Source organism: Mustela lutreola, chromosome 4 (assembly GCF_030435805.1).
Source record: "Mustela lutreola isolate mMusLut2 chromosome 4, mMusLut2.pri, whole genome shotgun sequence".
NCBI classification, from domain to species: domain Eukaryota; kingdom Metazoa; phylum Chordata; class Mammalia; order Carnivora; family Mustelidae; genus Mustela; species Mustela lutreola.
The window spans coordinates 78,160,203-78,182,613 of NC_081293.1; the positions used below are offsets into that span (position 1 = coordinate 78,160,203).

General features: G+C 53.7%; 1 protein-coding gene across 1 annotated transcript in view; it reads right to left on the bottom strand.

The window, feature by feature from the left end:
• Positions 1-2,525: 2,525 nt before the first annotated feature.
• LOC131830137 (pecanex-like protein 2) overlaps positions 2,526-22,411 on the bottom strand; it is a 67,967-nt gene continuing 48,081 nt past the window's right edge. The window contains 8 exon segments of the mRNA XM_059172514.1: positions 2,526-2,667; positions 2,669-2,688; positions 4,043-4,491; positions 11,444-11,628; positions 12,306-12,477; positions 12,480-12,579; positions 13,092-13,322; positions 13,832-13,976. Coding sequence (XP_059028497.1) covers positions 2,526-2,667; positions 2,669-2,688; positions 4,043-4,491; positions 11,444-11,628; positions 12,306-12,477; positions 12,480-12,579; positions 13,092-13,322; positions 13,832-13,976 — 1,444 coding nt within the window.

Below are 22,411 nucleotides of genomic sequence, written 5' to 3' on the forward strand. Positions count from 1 at the left end.
CAATGGACGTCTGTGCTGCAGTGTGACGGACTGACGCTGGAGTAACATGGCTGGATAGACCAGAACAGAACCGATCTGGGAACGAGTTTATGAAATCCCCCTCCTCTCTTCCCCTGGAGCAGACCATTGCACCAGCTACTTACCACATACATTTAAAAAATGATTTCTTTTTACCTCTGAATAAGCACGCAGGCAGGGATGGAAAAGTTTTCAAAGGCACAGACTGTCCCCTGACGGCCAGCCTTCTGGTCAAGTGCAGGTGGGAGGGCAATGCGGCCCGGGAAACGTAGAACCGGCCAGACTCCTGTCTGTCTTTCTGGGAGTTCACGAGGGGGTGTCTGGGAAGGTCGCCCATGTGCGCACACGTGCGTGTGCAGGCGTGCTGGTGGCAGGTGCCACGTCCCTGGAGCATAATGATTTGGACAAAACCCTGAGGCAGCGGAGGGGGCTGACGGGGCTCAGGAGATGGGGGTCTGTTCATCGCCCACTTGATGGCCAAGGAGAAGCCAGAGCATCGTGTGATTTTAGAACAGTACTTGCCAGACAGATGGTCTCAGTGCACAGTGCAAAATTTAGAATCAATAATGCCCGATTAGCCCCATGATTTATATAAAACCAAGCACTACAGTTTTCAGATCATTTTTAAAGGAGAAACAATTTCGTTCAGTGTCCAAATGCAAAAAATAACCCTGTGGTTGTATGCCAACTGCACGTTGCAGGAGCCCCAGCCTGAGATGCCACCTTAGGAGCATTTCCTTTAAGTGCTGGCGAGTCCAGTCTTTTGCAAGGAATATCCTGGACAAACACCCGACTGGCTGAAGATCAGATTAACCAGCGTGTGCGTGTGCGTGCATGTGTGTGGTGGGGGGGGCACCTGTATGTCTCAGTCGGTTAAATGTCCGACTCGGCCTCAAATGGGGTCAGGATTTTGTGGGTGTGGGAGGTAACCCCGAGTTGGACTGTGCGCTCAGCGTGAGTCTGCTTCCACACCACGTGCACATGCACCCCTCGTCCCAGTTTTCCAGCTGTCAGGAGATCCATATTCTGCAGCACAAAGTGGCTTTCTGGGGTTTTTACTGCCAGATGCCCACAGGGGTGGTCAGCCCACAAGATGCCGACTTAATTTAAGGAGATGCCCGTTGTGGGAAGGCCATGTCCACAGCTCAGGGCCAGCCATTTAGTCCTTCGGGCTTGGCTGTAAGGTTGCCCAAGAGGATTTCAGGGACTGCCCGCCAAGTTAGGTCTGGCTGATTTCGATAAGTGCAGTGAGGTGCCAGCAGCCTCTCATTGGAGACACCTGCATTTCAGTCAGTTACCAACTTTGCATCTCTGGGGCTGGCTGGTTTGAGAATAATGCACTGTGTCTCTGATTACACAGACACCTGTTATTATTAATTGACGATTCTTTTCTTATTTTGGGGAAAAAATTACCATCTGCTTCCAGGAGGAAAGAAATTCTCTGCCATGCCCTCCCCTAGTCCCCACACTTCAAATCATAGATACCTTGAAGAAATAATCTCCAAAATGATATTTCTATGATCCCATTTCTATGTTTTCTATGAACCATCCCCAGAAGGGCTGGTTCAGTGATGCTATTCTTCACAGACTGTGTTTCAGAACCCCTTCACCCCCCCGTACATCCACAAGGAGTCAAGTTTCTGCTTTCCCCAGGTTCCACTCGGGGAAGTTCCCAGAATTTGCCCAAACACCGTTCTCCCAGTAGGGATGCAGCAGAGCTCATACAACCGGACATAGCAGTAACTATAAACATTTTAATTCCAAAAACACAGATGTGTGTGTGTGTGTGTGTGTGTGTGTGTGTGTGTGTGTTCTGTGACATGGGAAGGATGGCTTGGCTTGGAAAACAAGCGAACATTCCTGCGAGTGGACAGGTGAGCTGGGCAGCACAGGCCCGGCTTGTGGGAAATCACGTGAGTGCGTTCCAGCGTCCTGTGAATCTGAACGGCTTTCCGTGCTCTCGCAGGCCTCGATGTTTGCCCTCGGGTCACTAGTATCGCTGGGTCTTGCGCGGGATACTTTAGACACGACTGCATGCACTACCGTGCTTCAGTAAAGCTGGTTTGTACTTAACATCTGCGTAACGTGGTGGAAAAGGTGGGGTTTTCTCTATGCAGAGATGGATCCCTACCACGTCTGACTGGCACCTGGCAGGACGCGTGCTGCTGTCCATTTCTCGAACATGTTTAATGGGAATGTATGAAATGCCCATCGGTTCACATGCAGCTGTCGTATGTTTTGCAGGGCAGGAAAGGTCAGGCGCTCTACTTAGCCTAGCTGTTTTCAGAGATTACATGGCTGTGGTTAGAATGTTCAAAGCCTGGGAGTTGTGCATGCCCTGCCCGAGAGCTCCGCAGCTTGGAGCGGCGTCAGGGTGGGGGAGGGAGGTGTGCTGTCAAGTGCTTTATCATTGCGGGAGATTTCCTGTGCAAACCTGAGGTACAGTCGCTCTGCTCTCTAGAGCAGCACTCATGGCTGCAGAGCCGGGCCTCCGGCCAGCCCCGTCCCTACTGCTCATCGGAAGCGCTCTGCTGGGAGGCCGTGTTGTCCAGGCCCATGTTCTCCTGGCTGACTCTCCTGCACAGCAGCTCCCCGTTCTCTGCCATGGCCCCAGCCAGATGGCAGTCATGACGCTGCCCCTGCTCGGGCCTCACACGGCTCAGAGAAGTGCTGGAGAGAAAGGAGAGGCAGCAAACATGTAAGGGCGGTTCTGACCACAGCCCACTGCTGCAGGGGCTGACCTACCCTGCCCACGGGGTAGGGGACTGAGGGCAGGGGTGGGGGCCCAAGGGGTTGGCCTCCACCGAAAGGAAGGAAACCATGGGTCTGCCATGCCGGGGTGGGTTGGGGGCTCTGAACATGGGGACTTTCCCCCCGGTGATGTGGACGTGCTGGGCACATGGGCCCTCGGGTAAGAGGTCACTGTGTGTCTAGGCATCTTGGGTTCCAGCAGCTTGGTGCCCCAACATTGATGCCGGTACCCAGAGTGCCAGGGACCCTATTGTCCTGCAGGAAAGAGGGAGCGAGAACGTGCCAGAATCCCAGAAGCACACCCACAGATAGTATCTTAAACGGATTGGGCAGGTAGCAGGAAAGTACGATTTTTCTGAGGAAATGGAATCACAGAGGGAAGTTTGTTTACACGTGCCGTGACCTAACTAAACCTAGTTAAAGCTCCGGAAGTCAGCAGCTTCCCTTGCTTGCCCTTGGCCCCTGCCTGTGGGCCTCCCCCGTGGGTGTGGCCCCATCATCCACATCCATGTAACCAACCACGAACTGAAGCCAGGCAGGTGGTGACCCTCGTGCTCTATAGAGCGTGTGAGTCTCTGGCCCAAGAAGGTGTGAGCACACAGAAGGGGCACACGAGACCTCCAGTGTGACACCCGGGTCTGCCTGGGGCCTCCCGTTCTCCCTCCTGACCCCAGAATGGAAGGCAAGTGCTGGGGGTCTCTTTACTTCCTCCCCGCTCCCCGCCAACAAAGCTCCAGGGTGAGCTGACTTCAGCTGGCCTGGACTGTGAGCAAGTGCCCATGTCATTAGGGGAGTCCCTCAATCTCTCTTTTTCTGATGTTTGCATACATGGAAGTGGAAGCCCCCTCAGCAGCTGGGACGTGAGATCGGCATTCGGAATCAGTGGGGGTCTAACTGCAGTGCTGGCATGCCCTCTCCTCTCCCTCAGGCCCGAGTGATGTGAAGAGAGGCTGAAGTAGGACATGCCACGCTGTGGATGTGGGAGCACATGCCCACTCCCCTCGCTGGTTCAGGGCTCGGGATGACTGGTCTGTGGAGCAGGCTTCGGGCCCCCTTCAGTGCCACCCGCCATGACCTCATCACCTACAGGACGTGTGCTGTTGGTCTTGTCTGCCTCTGAGCACGGCCAGAACACCTCCTGTCTAGCACTGCCCGGCACCTGTCACTCTGGGAACCCCGTGGATGGGATGATGGGAGTCTACAGGCAGCTGGATGGGGGGCATCAGGCCAGGAACCTGCACGCCTGCTCTGGATGGTGGGCAGAACCCCTTACCCATGTGGCCTGGCTGGTGGCCCTGGCCAAGGTGCCCATGACGATGTTGATGCTGCTGGACGACTGGGTGTCGCTGGTGTTGTCCCCTTCCGCAGCAGAGAGTCCAGAAATGACCAGGGCACTCAAGAAGCTCCTCTTGCCCAACAGGAAGCTCAGGGTAGAGCTGGTGGATGAGCCCAGGCTGGAACAGATCAGCGCCTTGGCCCACTCTCAGACGCTCAGGTGGCCCATGGTGGTGACGGGTGGGGGCTGTGAGTGCTGGGATGCGGCCGAGGTGTGTAGGGAGAGCCGGCTGCCCGAGAGCCTCTGTGCCAACTCATGGACTGACGTGTATTTCTGCAGGAAGGCCTGGTGGCTTTCTACAATCGGGCCGGATGAGCTCAGCGTGTCTGGCGTTTGGCTTAAGGCTGCATGGGCCTGGACAGACTGACTCCTGCCTTTCCACCTGCCTTTAAAAGAAATAAGAACAGGTTGCCAGAGCATAGGGGCTTAACCTGCGTCAAGGTCCATGCGGCAGGGTGACAGCTTGGACCCCAGGCACCCAAGGTGGTCCACTATTGACAGGGCCAGGATGGCCCCATGGGGACCCCTGAGTATGGAAGAACTTGATCCCAGGGCACCTGGAAGTCCAAGGGCGCGTGAGAAGCACTGCCACAGGGAGCCCAGACCTTGGACCCCATATGCATGTGATCGGCAGTATAAAGAGAAAACATGCAGGCTCTTATCATTTTTAGTCGCCTTAAAAAATGTAAAAGGGCCTGGGCTGAGCCACATGCCGGTTGAACCTTTGTTTTCTGCCAAAGTTTTTCTTAAAATCAAGGTCTTAAAGTAAGAAGCCCTCACACAGGCCCCTCACAGACGTGACTGGCCAAGCCCAGGCCTGTGCCGACACACGCCCCAGCCCCCTCTTGCCAGCCACCGCTCCCTGCAGGGCCCCTCCTGTCCCCAGCCTGTGTCCAGGCTTGTCGAAACAGAAGGGTTTGGGCTGCCCCAAGGACCAGTCCTGTCCATGTCTCGGGGAGAAGGAGCCTGCCCATGCAGCCTTACGGAGAAGCGGGGGAGGAAAACGTGTGCTCCTGACTTAAGCCTCAGGAATCACTGGGCACTAATGTCCAGCTGTCACTTTGAAGGGAGCGGTCAGTGAGGTCACAGTTCTACCAGCTGCCTTATCCACGTGTCCCAAAGCTTCTACAGTTAGGCAGACAATCGATAAGAAAAGAAGTGAACAGGTGGGCCTCCCTGAGGTCCGTCCCATGCATTTTCTCACGTTAAGCCTCACCCGATAGGACTGATTGTGCACCTGGTGATTCCAATATACTTATGTGTGTCTAGAGGAGGTCCTGAAAAGTGACCTCCAAGCGGCTTCTTAGCGGGAAGTGCCCTCTGCCTCACATGGACATTAGTGCTGTGTGGACACTGGGATGGTGGGGTGCCCATTCCCCACAGGGGTCCTACCCAGTCTCTCCTGCCTCTTGCCCACTGGTCAGGACTATGGTGTGTGTGGGGGGATGCCCCCCATGGTGCATCTCGCAGCCCCGCAGGATGAGTGTGGGCAGCCTGGGGCACGTGGGCTCTCCCAGGGAGCGGGGGCGCATCTGGCCAATCCCTGCTGCAGAGCTGAGTGAGTTACTCTTATGGAGGGAAAGCGGGAGAAAAGGGACCCTGCCGGTCAGAACTAGCAGAGCCTGTGGTCTGTTAGTCTGTTCATTCTGACAAGGCTGAGCATCTGTGCATGATTTACCCAGTCCTGCTGACTGCTGTCCAGAAACACTCCACATCTACCCGCAAGTCCGTGGTTTCAATGCTGGATCACAGACCGCCCGTACATGATCGGGGAGCTTCCCAGCTAATTCCAGGAACAAGGGGACAAAGACTCATCTACGTGTCCGAGGGGAATGGTCTATGCTCGAGGCAAGACAGGGGTACCTCCCCCCCATTTCCTTGCTTCAGACTTTTTTGTTCTCTCTGTTGCTGCTGTGGTTCTTGATGTTTTCTGAATTAATTTTGCAAGTGGAACAAGTAAGCAAACCATGCAGGGGCACGTGTGCTGCCCAGGATCGTCATCTGATCATCGAACTTCCTTTGCCAATTATATCAGTATCAGATCATGAGTGTTTCCCCAGAAAATCTCCTCAGAACCTGGGTTTTGAAATAACCAGACAAATTCTCTCTCGTGGTTCACTAGCCAGCGCCATTCTCTCATCTCGGCTGGTTTACTGGAAGGTGGTGGTTCACATCCTCGCCAGCTGAAGGCTAGTGTCTTCCTCGCCAGTCTGGGATTCAGACTAGCTGGGAATTCCTGACTGCCCTCCACAAGGAGGTCACTAGCCTCCCCCACGGGGACCAGCCCCCTCCCAGCTGGGACGTCTACTTCGTAGCGAGGCAAGAAAGATGGCAGGCTGTTGGGCCAAAGTGAGGACGTATGGGGAGTGCTGGGGAGTGCAGACGCACAGGGCGGTGGGCTGGGGACAGGGCTCCTGCCCGAGTGGGACCCCAGGCCTCTGGGAGTCTGGCAAGAGCCCAGGATGGGGACGCTTGGCTGGGAACTGACGGAAGGAGCAGTTGGGTCCCCAGGTACGGAGTTGAGCTTGGACACCATGAAACAAGATCCTTTCTTCGAATTTGGTTCATAGTCACGCTCCAGACTGTTGCATCACTGCTACTCGGCTTCTCGGTCATGCCCTTTCAGAGAGTATGGTCCCCACCGAGACCCCGGGGCCTCCCTCCCACATGGCGCTTAGCACGTGGTGGTCACTGTCTGCTTTGTGGCAGTGTGTGGTACAGGCCACCACCCTCCCAGCCCCCTTGCAGTGACAATGACTGCATCATCCTTACAGGCTTGGTACATGGATTGGCAGTAAGGGACAGCAGGGACCAACTGCAAAACTGACTTATCCTTGGCTGTTAGAACTACTTGGGAAGCTTAGAAAATGCTGTGCCCGAGAGGCTGAGACCCCGGATGTGCACCTGCAGGCTGCCCCAGACCCTCACTGCACGGGAAGGCGTCCTCTGGGAGGGAAGCTGGGACAGGGATTTCCCTGTTGTTCCAGGGGCCAGAAAGATCCGGGCGCAGGAGGCACCAACCCTTGACTGGCAAACAGCCTAATGGCTGTCCTCGTGCTGGCTGGGCAGGCTCCTGACTCCTTTCTGGGAGCTGCACTCTCCAATCCTGTGGGTGCAGGAGAGTAAGGAAGCCAGAGCAGCCACAGCTCCACAGGAGGACCCTTGGGGACTGGGTATTGGGGAAATGCTGGCCTGCTGGGAACGGGAGCTGGGTGGCTTTCCACCACTGGCTATGCCTCATGGAATGTTCGCAGCAGCAGGTCGGAGTCCCCCAGGACAGGGCCAGCCAGCCACGTGGGGCTGCCCCTCCCCAAGGGTGACTCCTTCTTGGGGCCGCCTGTCCCTGCGACCCTGGAGCTACTGCACACATGGCCTCAGAGTGGAAAACATTGTGCCCTGAGCCAGAAACCTTCCCTGGGTGCCCATGCCATTAGCCAAGGAGAAGGTGGGTAGAAGGGGTCCCGGCAAGTTCTCGGAGGGCCAGCTGGGTGTGGCTTCCCCCAACACCGTAGGCCCTTCCTGGTCCTTGCTGTTTACCAGGTGCTAAGGGTACATAGCATGGGAGCCTCAGGAAGCTCTCACCATCCTGTGCATTGGTGCTCCAGGTCCTGGGGCTCCGACATGCTGCTTACAAGATAGCACGTGTTTCTAACTGCTGAGGGATGGGGAGAGAAGAGTCGAGGGTCCCATCCTTGTACTGCCCACAGGGAGAGAGCAGGTGCAAAGGACCTCACTGGAAGGTGGCAGATATCCCTGTATGGCTTCAACCATGGTGGTAGGAAAAAGAAATTGACATTGAACTTTTCTAGGGGGCAGGAGGCACAGAAAGGTGTCTGCATCTTTAGTGGGAGAAACATGTTGTCCCCTCTTGTGTACCCATTTTGGGCCTTCCTGGATTTCTTTTGGGGGATCTGCTATGCCAGTATGTCTCCAGATTTCCCTGTATCAGCCAGAGATCATCTGGGGAGGGGGTTAAGGGGTGATCCCTGCCATTTCTTGTCTGTGACCCAGGACCCCCAGCTTCCCTCAGTTCCCTGGGCCCCCTTGGGGGTGCTACTCCAGATGGTTGGAAAGGGTGGCCCCTTGCATAACTTGGACCTTTCTGCAGACTAGCTGGGGAACCTGGATGCCTCCAGAACCATAGCCTGGATGTCCTGGGGGTGGCAGCAGTCTGCGGGAGACCAGGGATCTGGTCCTCAGCTGCCCTGTGGAGTCTGCCTTCCTAGGACTGTGCCAGCCCTGTGCGGCCAGGGACATGCATCACCAGGAGTGTGTTCACAACTAGATTTCCTGGAGAACTTCCGAAAAATGTGAAGCTGGGCCCTGGTGGGATTCTGGTGGGGCCTTGGGGCACCAAGGACGAGCCAACAGGATCAGCAGCTCCCGGTGCTGCTGCTCAGGGCTGTGAAGAGCAGATGCTGCCTACAGATGAGGTCCTGCTTGGGAAGAGGACTCAGGGTCTAGCCCTAAGGGAAGCCTCAGTGAGTGGCAGAACTCAGCTGTCAGAGTTTAGGGTGGGGGGAGGGAACCACCCTGCTGAGCGCGGGGCCACCGCAGACCTGAGCGGCCAACTAGCCACCATTTTAGAGGGCCCCCCTCAGGTCCTCCTCCCGCACGCCTCCCCCCACAGGACCAGAGAGCCATAGAAAAAACAGACAAGCTGACCACTCCCACTGAGAGCCCTTGCCAGCCTGGGGACAGAACAAGCTCGGGCCTGGCAGGGACCCAGCCTGCGGCACAGATGGAGCTGGGCCAGGTGCAGGATGGTGGCTCCATTGGCTGGATCCTGGGCTTGGGGACAAGGTAGTGCTCAGTGAGGGGACTCAACGTCCCTGGGCTAGAGTGACGGGACCATGCACGGTGGTTAGGATGGCAGGTCCTAGGCTCATTTTCACCTGGGTATGTCTGAATGGCTCTGCTGGGTGACTGTGCAGTGACTTCTCTGTGCCCGTCTCCTCAGCAGCAAGATGAGGACAGGGAGGGCCTCTCTCTTTGGGTCACGGGGAGGACCAGTGACCCTGCACTTGGAAAGCACGTAGGACAGCACAGTACAGTTGTGAGGGTTGGGGCTGGGGGGCTGTTAATACTATGCTTTGTCACTGCTGCAGGGGTGGGCCTGTGGGCAGGAGTATAGCAGGAGGGGACAATAGTAAGCCAGGTGACTTCAAAGCCACTGGTGCTTGGCCGTGGGCTCTGTCAAGCCAGTGAACAGGATGACAGCAGGTCTCCGAGCCTGAAGCGGACTTGGGCTACAGGTAGGGACTGATGGTCACACGGGCTGGGAGCCCAAGGCCCGTGGGTGATGTCCCCAGCCTGTCTTGGTACCTTGTAGAGCAGAGAAAGCGAGGAGTGGCCTTGGTAGGAGCAGTTCTAAGAACCAGTGATGACAAACTAACAGCTGGCTGGGACTCTGGAGGATCCTACTCCCAACATCTGCCACAAAAATCCTGTGTTCCCAGCTGCAGGCCTCTGGCTGCGAATGGGAAGCAGAGTCACTCTCCAGGGTGTCCGGGTCCTGGGCAGAGGGAGGGACACTAACGTCTGCCTGGCCAAGCAGCATTTCTACTCGTGGCGTCTCACGGAGTCTCAGGCTCGGCCAGCGCTGCCGCCTCCATCTCTTCGAGAGCTCGGGTGCCTCCGACCAATCCCACCCTCCACCCCAGACTCTAGACTTTCACTGGGGCAGACAAGTCACCCAGACAGATGTGCCGAGCACACAGGCCCGTCTCCATTTTGAAGCCACCTTGCATTTTTCCATCTGGAAAATCGCTTCAGTGATTCTGAAACCTAACATCGCTCATGCCGTAAAACACGTGCTAACAAAGCAGGAAGATCGTTCCCTCGTGGGGGCCTCGGGCTGGTAGGGGCTCTGCTCCGCGCTCAGGGCAGGTGGATCCAGGCAGGAAGAGCTGACAGCAGGCACTCTGCCTCACCGCCCGTCTCCGTCTCCCTCTCTCCTTGCCTCCTCCTTTCCTTCCTCTCTAGCTCCTGGCATTCCATCTCGGTCTCATCTCGCTGTTCGTCCATTAGTCACCTGTGTCTCCATCTCCCTATGTATCTGCATTATTCTACCATCTGTCTGTCTGTCTTTATCTTTCTATCTATCTGCCCTTCTGTCTATCATCTATCTACTGTTTTGCCCGTGTTTTATGTAAATCCGGTTGCAGTGAAATCCTCACCCTTGTTGGGGCATTTCCAGGAGGCGGGGACTGTTCCCTGCTAACTCGCTGGGTACAGAGTTGGCCTGTGGGACAGCCACACAGAGTCACTTAACGAAGGCTTCTGGATGGTGAGGAAGCACACAGGCCAAAAGACCAAATCCCTCCCAGGTTGTGAAGGAAGAAGCCCAGTGCCAAGATGCTGGCAGGAATCAGGACAGAGCACCTGCTTCTCCCATGTCCATCCACCTTGTATGTCCTCTGCGAGCCCTCAGTGCCCCATTTCCAAACCCCATCCCCCTCCCAGTGGCATGGATTCTAGAACTTCATCCATCTGGTTGAGCCTAACTAGGTGGGCATGAGTTGAAAGCAGTTTTAGACTTTAAACTCATCCCAGACGTGGACCAGTGTGCCGCCTCTATCCCGTGTGCTGGTGCCCCTCCCTGCTGTTGTTATGCTCTGAATGTTAGGTGTACAGGGGGAGGTGGGAGCCAGAGAGGAGCCGGAATGGGGGAGTAGGAGTCCTGTCTGCATCCCACAGGTTTAGAGAGGGACGAGGCACTCTGGGGGATGCTCACAGCAGGCTGGATCGGTAGTTACGGATCCTCCAGACACAAGACACACGATACAGTGGCCACCGGACGAGAGAGATGTAGGAGGGGAGGGTGTTGCCAGTGGACAGATGGACAGATGGACAAATGGCTGTCTAGGGTAACAGACAAGAGAAGGATAAAGGATAAAACCACAGTCTAGGGCACCTGGGTGGCTCAGCGGGTGAAAGCCTCTGCCTTCAGCTCAGCTCATGATCTCAGGGTTCTGGGATCGAGCCCCGCATCAGGCTCTCTGCTCAGTGGGGATCCTGCTCCCCCCTCTCTCTGCCTGCCTCTCTGCCTAAGTGTGATCTCTGTCTCTCTGTCAAATAAATAAATAAAATCTTTAAAAATAAATGAATAAAAAACACAGTCTAAGAGTTTTTTTTGTTGTTGTTGTTTTGTTTTTTGTTTTTTTTTTTTTTTTTTTTTTTTTTTTGCAAGTAGAGTCAGTAACTTTGGGGCATCCTTTGGCCTAATACTGATTTTTTTTTCTTTTTTGTAAGAAGGAGGTGTTACGCATTAGGAGGACAGCATCACTAGGACCCAAGGAGGTTCGATCAGTACCTATGAGGCCCTGCTGCACCCACCTGTCTTCTGTGTCCCTTCGTGGGGCGACCAGTGGCGGGTCCCACCATTTCTGGTCTGTTCCATGCTGCTATCCTGGCTTTTGCCACCGGGAGCATGGCTGCCGCCTGCAGAGGGGGCAGCCCTCCTGTCTGCGTCTTCAATGTTACCGGTACCTGGCTGGCCGGAATCACAGCCCTTCCGCACCCTGTGAGGGGAGAGGGGCCTCAAGCACTCTCTGTGGACAGTTCTGCCCCATCCTGTGCCCCACTGCACCCATGTCAAGGTCAGGGTGGGAGACCATGCTCCATCGATGAGCAGTGCACCGGGGAGGTGGGCAGAGGGCGCTCCTGCTCCCAGACTCAAGTGTCCTGGGATGAGTGAGCTATAGCCCTGACCTTCCAGAAGCACCCCAGGCTCTGAGGCCTGAGCTAAGCCGCTCGGCCACCCTCCGGCCACTCCTCCTTCCGTTCTGGCTCACCAGAGACCTTATGAGCAGGCAGAGGGCTCATGGGACGAGAGCCTCATTTTGTGGGGGCAGGGCTCAGGCCCGGTCTCCCTGACAGCTGTGCTCTGTGACCCCCAGCGACCCACAGCCTCGGCTGCTCTGCAGGAACACGAGAGGACCCCAGGCCTGGCAAGCGTGAGGAACAGTCGTATCTGTGTGAGTTTCCCGGGTGTGAGTTTCCCACCATTGGAAACCACTCGCAGAAACAAATGATCTGCTGGGCCGCTGGGGGAGAGTAGTTTTCATTGAACGTGGAAATGCTGGTCAACAGTGAAACTCTAACCAGACATCGGGGAGCTCTCCATACCACACTGCCCTCCACCCCCCAGGGCCCCCCTCCCCAGCATCTGGATGAAGGTCTGGGGGGAAAGACCTACCTTAGCCACTTGGTCAGGAACCACGTCCTGATGCTGTCCAGAGGGACCGGGCCACTCCAGACACTCTGCAGCTGCCTGTGGGTCCCGAGGTAGGACGTGGTCAGTGGGGACACATACATGGGGTACCCCAGAGGCTGGTCGCAGGAGGAATTGATAAAGTTTCGGAGGACCTCTTATTGTTCTGGATGCTTCCACGCTCTGGTTTGTGGTTCCGAAGGAATATGAGCTCTTGCTGCTGTCCGGCCCAGAGGCCGTGGACACATTCTTTGTTAACCTGCGGGTTGGGGAAGGAACAGGGAGGAGAGTGGATGACAGCGCGTGTTTTCAGTCCGCTGGTTTTACGCTCCAGACCGTGAGGAGGGCTGCGGGCCAGAACATTGGGGACCACACCGCTCGGGCCTGAAGCTATTTGCACGGTCAGGCCGGAGGAGCAGTCCTAGAAGATGCGGGTCTCCCCACTTTTGTGGGGAAATGGGGTGAAGAGAAAGCTGTTGTTTTGGTCCAGTAGTTGCAAGTGATATGAAGAGAAGAAATACTGAATAGAAAGCCTTCAGGTCCAGGACTAGGCTACTAGAGATCTGAAAGTTTGGAGAACTAGAAGGTGTTTACAAATAAGCCAGATCCTGACCCTCACCTACATGGGCATCTGCCAGGACTTCTGCCCAAACCCCATGAATGACCCTGGCCTCCCAGCCCACCGCTGCTCCTCTAAGACCATGTTCCTGCACGAGAGGCCGGTGCAGGGACGCGAGCACCAATGCCAATCGGCAGGTGGGGCCACTGTACCTTCTTGACCTTGAAGCTCAGGAAGCCCCTGTGCAGCATGATGACCTTGTACTCATCCGTGCCCTCGTCCACCACGTGCTGCAGGGTGAGCAGCTCCTCCTTGTTGGACAGCATGGTGCCTCTCCAGGCCGGGCCACCCTCCTGGCAGATCACGACTTTCTTCTCAAAGGATTGGATGGCCTCATAGAGGGCCCCTGGGTCTTCATACTCGTCAGGGCAGGTGAACTGGTCCTGGGGGAAAGAAGTCTGACTGTGGGCTCAGTGTGGACCAGAGAGCTGACTGCAGTGACGGCAGGGGGCGGCGGGGGTTGCAGTGGAGGTGAGTGTCCAGACAGCGACCAGCTGATGACCCCAAGTGCCAAGTCCACATCTGTGTGGACTGTCTTCCCACTCTCCTCCTGCATCCCGAGCGGCAGGAGAACGTGCCCAGGGAAACAGCTTTGTGGCTTGGGCTCAGGCACCCGAGAGGTCATTTTCTCTGGCCATTTCCTTTTCTGTCCTAGCAGAGTATCACCACCTCCTAGCCACTCTCGAGGACCAGTGGCCACTGGCTGATGTCAAGGATACCTGGGTGGCCTCAGTGTTTAGATTCCAAGTGACACACCCACTCACATAGGTCATGCCGTGAAAAGGGACCTACCTGAAAGGTCTTGTTTGCCCCTTGAGAAAGGATTTTTCAAAACTTCTTTTTAAAAAATAGATTTATTATTATCTTTTTAATTTTTTTTTTTTTTTTTAACCTGGTGAAGCTTCAGGGACATCCAGATGGCCCAAGCGACGACCTTATGCAGAAGGTCCATGTCGGCAAAGACCCACTCGTCTCGTGCTGTGATCCTGAAGTCACCTTTGAAGAGGGCATGAAGGCCATACAGGAAGTAATCCAGGCTGCAAAGTAGAGTCCTACTTACCATTCGCTCACCCTGAACCGCGTTCGGAAGCCTGCCTTTGGGAGCCAGATCTGAGGCTCCCATTTGCGCTGTCAGGAATGACCTTCATGCCTCTCAAAGGTGGACCGAGGCAGAGCCCACGCATGCCTGGCCACAGCCCGCGTCCACACTCTCCCGACACCCAGCGTCATGGCCAGCCTCAGTACCATGGGAGGCCCCAAGCCCTTTGTGCTGAGCTCCAAGAGTGACGGTGCAGGTCCTGGTCACCGCGTCTCCGCATGCAGGGGGCCTGTTCCAGGACCCCCAGTGGAGCCCTCCTTGGTGGGGGGGCAGGGGGAGCTGACAGGGCCCCCTGAGGACAGCCCAGAGCTTGTGGTGTTCTCAGCATCCATGGCAGGCTGCGTTACTCTGTAATGCAAACTGGATTCTACCATGGCGTGGAAAGGAAACAAAACCCAGTGGGATCTCAGATGGGTCATCCGGACCCTCCGAGCACGTCCACTTCCCAGCCGCAGCCTTCGGTGAACGGGTGTGTAAGAGGCATCATGGGGCGGGGGGTGGGGGTGTTTAAAATGAAAGACTGGGGGTGCCTGGGTGGCTCAGTGGGTTAAATCCTCTGCCTTCAGCTCAGGTCATGATCTCAGGGTCCTGGGATCAAGCCCCGCATTGCGCTCCCTGCTCAGCGGGGAGCTTGCTTCCTCCTCTCTCTCTCTGCCTGCCTCTCTGCATACTTGTGATCTCTGTCTGTCCAATAAATAAGAAAAATCTTTAAAAAATAAAATAAAATAACATAAAATAAAATAAAATAAAATAAAATGAATGATGAAGGGTTTTCTGGGTTTTCACATTCCGAGGTCTTTCCTGCCCTGCCTCCATTCCCTGCACATAATTGAGCACCGCCTGGATCGCAAACACGAGCATCCTCCCAAGGGAAATTGTCCATGTTCTGGACACTTTACAGTTGGGATGACGGTCAGGCACCCAGGTTTGGGAAGGCAATGGATCCTGTATAATGGGAACAGGAAGAGGGTTCTTCTTTATTTCTGCTGCTAGACTCCGTCCAACAGCCCTGGCCTCTCGGATCCCTGAGTGGCAGTTAGGAGGCGAGTACAAGCAGCAGCAGCCCTGATAGGGCTGAACCTGGACAGAATGAGCTGGAAAACGTGTGAGAAGCAGAGTGTCACAGGACGGCTACTCACAAGGACTTAACGAGCTGGCTCGCTGCACAGGACTTCTGATTCGGCGCAGCCCGTTAGACTGCACATCAGGGAAATCGCTCCACTGATTGCTATTTTAGCATTCCGTGGCAAAACGTACCACTATCATTAATTTCCTTCTGGAACTCTCTGGAGAGGAACGCCAAGGCTTTGAGTCAGAGCAGACTGTGGGAAACAGAAGCAGCTGAGGTCTAGGCAGGTGGGGCTCGGGGTGCTGTGGTCTGGCGGAGCCCGGAACTTTCCAGAAGGAGTTCCAGGAGGCAGCCTTTCCAAAGGGCTCTCCCCTCACAGAACAAAGACTTCCTGGGCTGTGAGCTTTAGTGACCACCTGGGAGGCACCTAGGAGAGAGTTACGGGACAGCAGGGCCGGGCTGCAGAGGGCGAATGCCAGTGGCGATGCTGTCAGCTGAAAACGTCCGAAAATGCCACTGTCGTCGGATGGAGGCTGAGCACTGTGAAGGGACAGCTAAGTTGCAGAACATGGGTGAGCTGTTCTGTAAAGGTTCAGAATGCCATCTTTATTGCATACACAGGAAGACAAAACACTGATCCAGACATAGGACGGGTTTGGTGGCAAAGGAACATTAAGGGACTTGGCAGATACCCAGAGGGGCCTCTGCAGACCAGAGGGCAAACAAGGAGTTCCGGGTGCCAGGCTCTCGTGCTCAGCGCAGGTGTCCAAAGGCTGCTTACTCATCAGGAGGGAAAACTCTCCTTCCTCAGGAAGTCCCCCAGCAACAGACACTTTACTTGTCATTTTGGGGGGAGAAAGTGACGCCGTCGCACTTAATGCTCTTCTTTTGAAATAATTCTCGGTGTAGGAAACAAAGCCTGAATCAGAATTCCACTGGACTGGCAGTATCATCCCTACCGCCTTAAAGGTAACGGCGTCCTGAAAGAAAGCTGTTTCCTCATCTTTAAGAGAATGAAGCTGAGGAAGGCAGAGGCGAGTGATGGGCTGGAAGAGACGCTGAGCGGCAGAGAGCTGGGCTCTGGGACACCTGCGGCAGGTTTCTGATTTGGAGCTTCATATTGCTCTGTCTTTTTAAGATTCCACTGAGAGAGGATGAGCTCCCACCCCCAGGCCAACAGCTGGAATGGGGAAAGACGACCATATCTGAGTCAATCAAGGTTGGCCTTCATGGGGATGAAACAGCCACCCCCTCGCCCCCACAGCCCTCCCTGACCTGACCTGGGATATTAGTGAAACAGGCTGTCATCCAGGCAGTCCCCCAGTGCAGAGGCAACTGCATCCATATGTGCGGGATGAGGTAGGGACCAAGGCAGACTGGGTTCCAGAAGGAACCTGACAGTAGGTATAATTGTGTGTTCAAGATGCATAACGAGGTGCCTGGGTGGCTCAGTGGGTTAAGCCTCTGCCTTCAGCTCAGGTCATGATCTCAGGGTCCTGGGATCGAGCCCCACATCAGGCTCTCTGCTCAGTGGGGAGCCTGCTTCCTCCTCCTCTCTCTGCCTACCTCTCTGCCTACTTATGATCTCTGTCTGTCAAATAAATAAATAAAATCTTTAAAAAAAAAAAGATGCATATCCACATGTGAGCACCAGATACCATGGTGCTGAGACAAGCCTGGGCTTCCAGGCACTAAACGCGGGCTCAGATGTCAACAAAAACAGCACTAGAAAAATATTACTTCTTAATATCACGATGAGCGGCTGGTGCTTGAGTGCACTTTTTAAGGGAAAAGCAACAGCACGCCGCCAGACCCGAGGACACACCCAGCATCCTGGCCCTTCAGCTGACTCCATTAGAGGTAGCGTGTCTGCACTGCTTCCCGCTTGGCCCTGGGCCCTGTCCTGCCAGCCTCCACCCACACTCCCCAGGCCAAGGACCAGAGCCACGATCTTGCCTTTTCCACAGCACGTGCATTTGTGCGTGCGCGTGTTACAACAGACGTGCCAGCCACCACCTCAGCATGACTCTGCAGCCCCACAGACACCAGCAGCCACAGAGCTGGGTCTCCACGGATTCTCTGATTGCCCGAACTCCCCCATGCTCGTCTTTCTAGTTCCTGACCCAGCTTCCTCTGAACGAAGACATAACTGCTGGTGATACATATAGATGAGAGAATGGGCTCGCTGGTTCTTAAGCACCCTTGCTCCCAGCCCCTCTAGAAAATGCTGTTTTCTGGCTTGAGGCTCTGGATGTCCCTTGCAGAACCAGCCCCTGCCAGTTTGCTAGCTTGTCCCTGGCCCGAAGTTTATGCTTTAACTAGTACTACTCATTTCAGCGCCTCCACCATCACCGTTCCTAGCAAGGACAGAATGAGGACAGCCAGTTGAAACAAAGGCTGTTTGTTTTCACCCTCTTGTAACTCCGCTTTCTTTATTTACATAAGGGTCCTCCTGGCTCCCTTCTGGCCCGAGGCTGCTTATGCCATCCCCCTAAGCCCCACTTTTGCTTGACATCACTGATAGGTTCAGCCTGCCCCTCACCTGAACCCTCTTCTCACTGGTTCTCAACTGCTGGCAATTTGGGCCCCCGGGAGACGTTTAGAGACCTTTTTGTATCTCACAATGAGGGCGGGGGGTGGCAGGAAGAAAGGAAATGGTGTGTTCTGGCACCTGGTGGGGTGAAGTCAGGCAGGTTAGAACATGGGCTGGCCCCCACAGCAGAGAGCCACGAAGCCTAAAGTTTTATCAGACCTCTGCTGAGAAGCTTGCTCTTTTTGAGAAAAAGCTCCACGGGAGGTTACAGATTTCCAGTTTTGGACAATGAAATCTTGGATCCAGCCTTAATGAATTTTAGGGTTGAGGGGGAAACAGCTTTATGGCGGGTAGTTTCTTTAGGAATCGCAGTGGGCTCCCCAGAACAATGACTGATTCGTTCCTTTTTTGCTCCTTTCCAAACAGGCCATAGACTGTGTGTTTACAGCTCAGCCCTGAGAAGAGCCTTCTGCCACTGAGCATCGCGTTAAAGGAGAGCTGGTAGACCATATGTGAACAATTAAGTGTGACTTGTGGGCTGGGCTTCCCCATGCTTACTGATTAGTAACAAAGCTGCAGAGGGAGCTCTGCCTATCCTCCTCAGTCGGGACTCCAGGCTCCGAGAGCACGTCTACCTCGGGACCCCAGCATGCCTTCGTGGGCTTTGCTCCCTCTGTGCAATTCAACAACTGCCCTGGTTTCGTGGCTAATTCCATCACTCCGGCCACACTCTCCTGCTAAAGAGTCCCTCCCCCAACACACACACTAATGAACAAGAATAGACCAGGTGACGAGCATCACCTCTAAGCAAGTGGGCAAGAGGCGGATAATTTTCCATCTTCCTGGTGGCTTGTGGATTACTAAGCACTTTCCATCCCATTAGCTCAACTCATTTGCATGGGTGCTTGCACTAGATGTATTATTGTAGCCTTTCCTTTAAGAGGAAACAGGCCAGGGGCACCTGGGTAGCTCAGTGGGTTAAAGCCTCTACCTTCGGCTCAGGTCATGATTCCAGGGTCCTGGGATCGAGCCCCACATCGGGATCTCTGCTCAGCAGGGAGCCTGCTTCCTCCTCTGTCTCTGCCTGTCTCTCTGCCTACTTATGATCACTGTCAAATAAATAAAATCTTAAAAAAAAAAAAAAAAAAAAGGAAACCGGCCAGAAAGGGATAAGAAAGAGGGTAAGCGAGGTGGGAACAAATACTCGTATCTCATCCCTCTGAAGACACATTGGAGCAAAGCCATGGCTGCCTTCTGGCTCCCCACCCATCCAGGAAACCTTGCTCTGAGAGCATGCAGCTGGAGCCGTCTTCTTACCGACCAGCCCAGAGGCTGTGTTAGAAAGAACCGGCTCTTGAAGTCAACCCCATCTCATCCTCCTGAGGTCAGCTGCCAGTCATTTTTGAAAGTTCAGTTTGGTGTATATACTCAGCACACACCCTGAATTGATATTGTATTAAGAATGCTTTCATGCACGCTTTACCTAGGAAGCTAGTCTATTGGCTCTAGGATCAAACCAGCCTGCGGTCTGGATCCCAGCGACCTGCCACCTGAAGGGCATGCTGACAACAATCAACGGAGTCCCTTGGGTAGGATCAAGGTACTTCACTCAGTTTCAGAGTTCAGGAACCACACGGCGAGGCAGCATATGGCCCAGAAGAACTGGAGGGATGGGAGCCAGAAACCTAAACCCAAGATTCAATTTTGGCTCTGATACTTGTTGATATTGGCAAGTCCCTCAACCTCACTATCATCTCTTTCTTTCTGTGTTCATCCTTAAAATGGAACTTGTCCAGGGAGATGTGAAGCCTGGGTGAGCGGCCAGCGAAGATCTCCTTATGCCAGGGACTGAGTGGACGCACACGTGTGGTTTGAGGACAAAGGACACATGTCAGTGCTGGGGAGGGAGCCAATCCACCCTGGTGTCCAGCATTCATCTGCTCCCTGGGACCCATGCCTGAATCCTGAAAAATGCAGAAGTCAAGTTCAAGAGAATGGGAGACTTGAGAGCGCAGGCAGAAGCAGCTCCCACTGGAGAGGGCCCAGCCAGCAGGACAGGGCAAGGTGCAGGCCAGAGGGTGAGGCATCCCTGAACACAGAGGGCCGCATGCCCGGGAGGCACGTCCACAGGCACCTTCAGCAGCTCTCAGCGGTACACACCATGGACAAGCCGTCCACGAAGGAAGCCTGGGTGTGTGGAAGGTGGGAACACAGGCCACAGGGATGAGGGCGCTCTGAGAATTTCCTACAGGACAGATGGGGTTCAGAGGGCACAGAGGTCAGGAGCAGGACTCTGGAGGCTGGGCGGGACCCCACTGTGGTGAAACACTGAGCCGGCCACTCGTCCTCATCCTGGGACTTCCAGCCAGTAACTACCTACCTCATCCTCTCTCAAGCCTCGACAGTGTATAAACTCACGTCGAGCATGGAGCACTGCCCCTGTATGTGTGCAGGGAGCACATCGTAAATGTTCCCTGCTACCTTTCGTCTCATTTCAGCGTAAGCTCCAGGTGTAAACAAAGGGATGTTTATGCTGCAGAATCCTGCCTCATGACTGGAGAGCAAGGGGGTGGCCTTCAGGGATGTTGTTTCAACTGAATCCCGAACAAATGATGAAACCGTAATTCCCAAGTAAGAAATCATTAAAAGGCAAGATTTGATGAAAAGCTTTTTAAAAATGCGTTTGACCTCATGATGTTTTTACACCAACGCTCTGTGCTCCTGAGCCTCCATATCGATGGGTCACTACCATTAGCCAGTGAAAGTGCTTCTTGAGGCCGCCCAGGGACCCCAGGGATCAGGTACATGGCAGCTGTTCAACGTCAAAAGTAGATTTTCTGACCCAGTTCCTGGAGATCCTCTGCTGGTGGTTTGTGAGGGGGCCTGGGGTCTATATTCTGACCAAGCTGCCCAGGGAATCCTGAGATAAGGGACCAGAGAATCTGGGTGTCTCCTAAAGATGTCCAGCCATGTCAGAGAAGAAAGGGAGTCAGGACCACAGAGTTTAACCCCTACACCAGGCCAAGGAAGAAGACCGTCCCACGTAGTATCACAACCCAAGATCCCAGAAATGCTTGCTCCTTTTTCTAACTTATAAACTTGCAGATTTTCTATACAATCCAACCCTCTGAGCTGAGCTGGATGGTCCTGATTTTAGTCAGGATCTTGCATTGTATTTATTTTGTCTCTTTCTTTTCTAGATTCTGGCTTCTGAGTTTCCAACCACAGTCGAGCAAGGGGACCTCAATCTTGTTCTGCAAGGTGATCCTGTAGGACGTCTGGAATTCCTGGAATTCTGAAGAACACTGTTTTCCTCTGTCCACTGGGGGTGAGAAGGGTGGGCATATGGCATATGTGACCTCAGACCACAAAGCGACCTGCCATAGGCCACGTGTCAGGGCTCCCTGTCTCCTGCATGGGGCTTGGCACAGCACATCTATGGCTGGCTTGTTTGTCTACCATTTTTCAAGACTGTTGACCTTGGGGTTCTCAATCCTCTTGGAACCCTAGTCTACTCCAAGAGCCAGTAAGATTTCTCCTTCGAGCAAACATGTTGCTACTATAAAATGCTGCCATCTTCTCACCTTTATCTCTATAAATGGCACATTGGCCAGGATCTGCTCTCCAACTTTCGTGTAATAGAAGGTAACAATCAAGCTATCTTTTAGCTTGGGGTCAGTGAAACTATTTTGACTTCCTGCTAAAGCATCTCTTTATGGATGTGTGCCTTTCTTCAGTCGCAGACACAGTTCTCCAGACCAAATGGGCCTTAAATTCCAAATCCAAAAAAATTATCAGTATTTGCTTGAGACATCCATATTAATCCATTCTGTCTCCAAAACATATCGATATTTTTTGTTAAGACATTGTAATATGTTTGTGCTCCTGGCTCGCTTGCATCCAGCATATCGTTTTAATTGATTCTCAATTTACTCTTTCTAGTTTTGCATGTACACGTTTTTATTTCTTGAGGATTTCCATCGTGCTGTGTTCCTGGTCGTAAGGTCAAAAATACTTCGCCAACAAATCCATCAAATAAAGCAGAGTCTATGACTTATGTTAAGCTGCTGTGTAAGACCCCTCTGGGAAGTCAGAGTTTGAAAATCCTCTGTTTACTCTTTAACATTAAATATGTGAGAATGACCTGTGAGACTTCATCAAGTACAGCTAAGGGCATATTCCTGATCTTAAAATGACATAATGGTAGATTGCCCACATGCGCACACACAGAGGTCACGGGCCACACATCCTTCAAACACAGAAGTAACTACACTAAATAAAATATTAGCAAGTTGTGGGGCACCTGGGTGATTCAGTTGGTTAAGAATCTTGACTCTTGATTTCAGCTCACATCATGATCTTGTGGTGGTGAGATCAAACCCCACAATGGGCTCTGTGCTGGGTGTGGGAGCCTGCTTAAGATTCTCTCTCTCCCTCTGCACTCCTCCCCCTCCCCCATTCAAAAAAAATTGGCAAGTTGAATTCATCACTGTATAAAAAGAATAATATAACATGACCAAATAGAGGTTATCTCAGAATTGTAAGGCTACTTCAACAATGAAGAACCCTATTAATGTAAGTCATTACATTAGTAGATTTAAGGAGAAGAATATCATTTGAATTTATGCTCCCACATTTTAAAATAACTTAGCATCCTTTCCTGATAAAAATTTCATTTAGCGAGCTAGGAAGGGGAGGAAACTCCCTGACTTGATAAGATGTCTATTACAAACCTAAAACAAACCTTACTTTTTAATCCTAAAGTGTTACT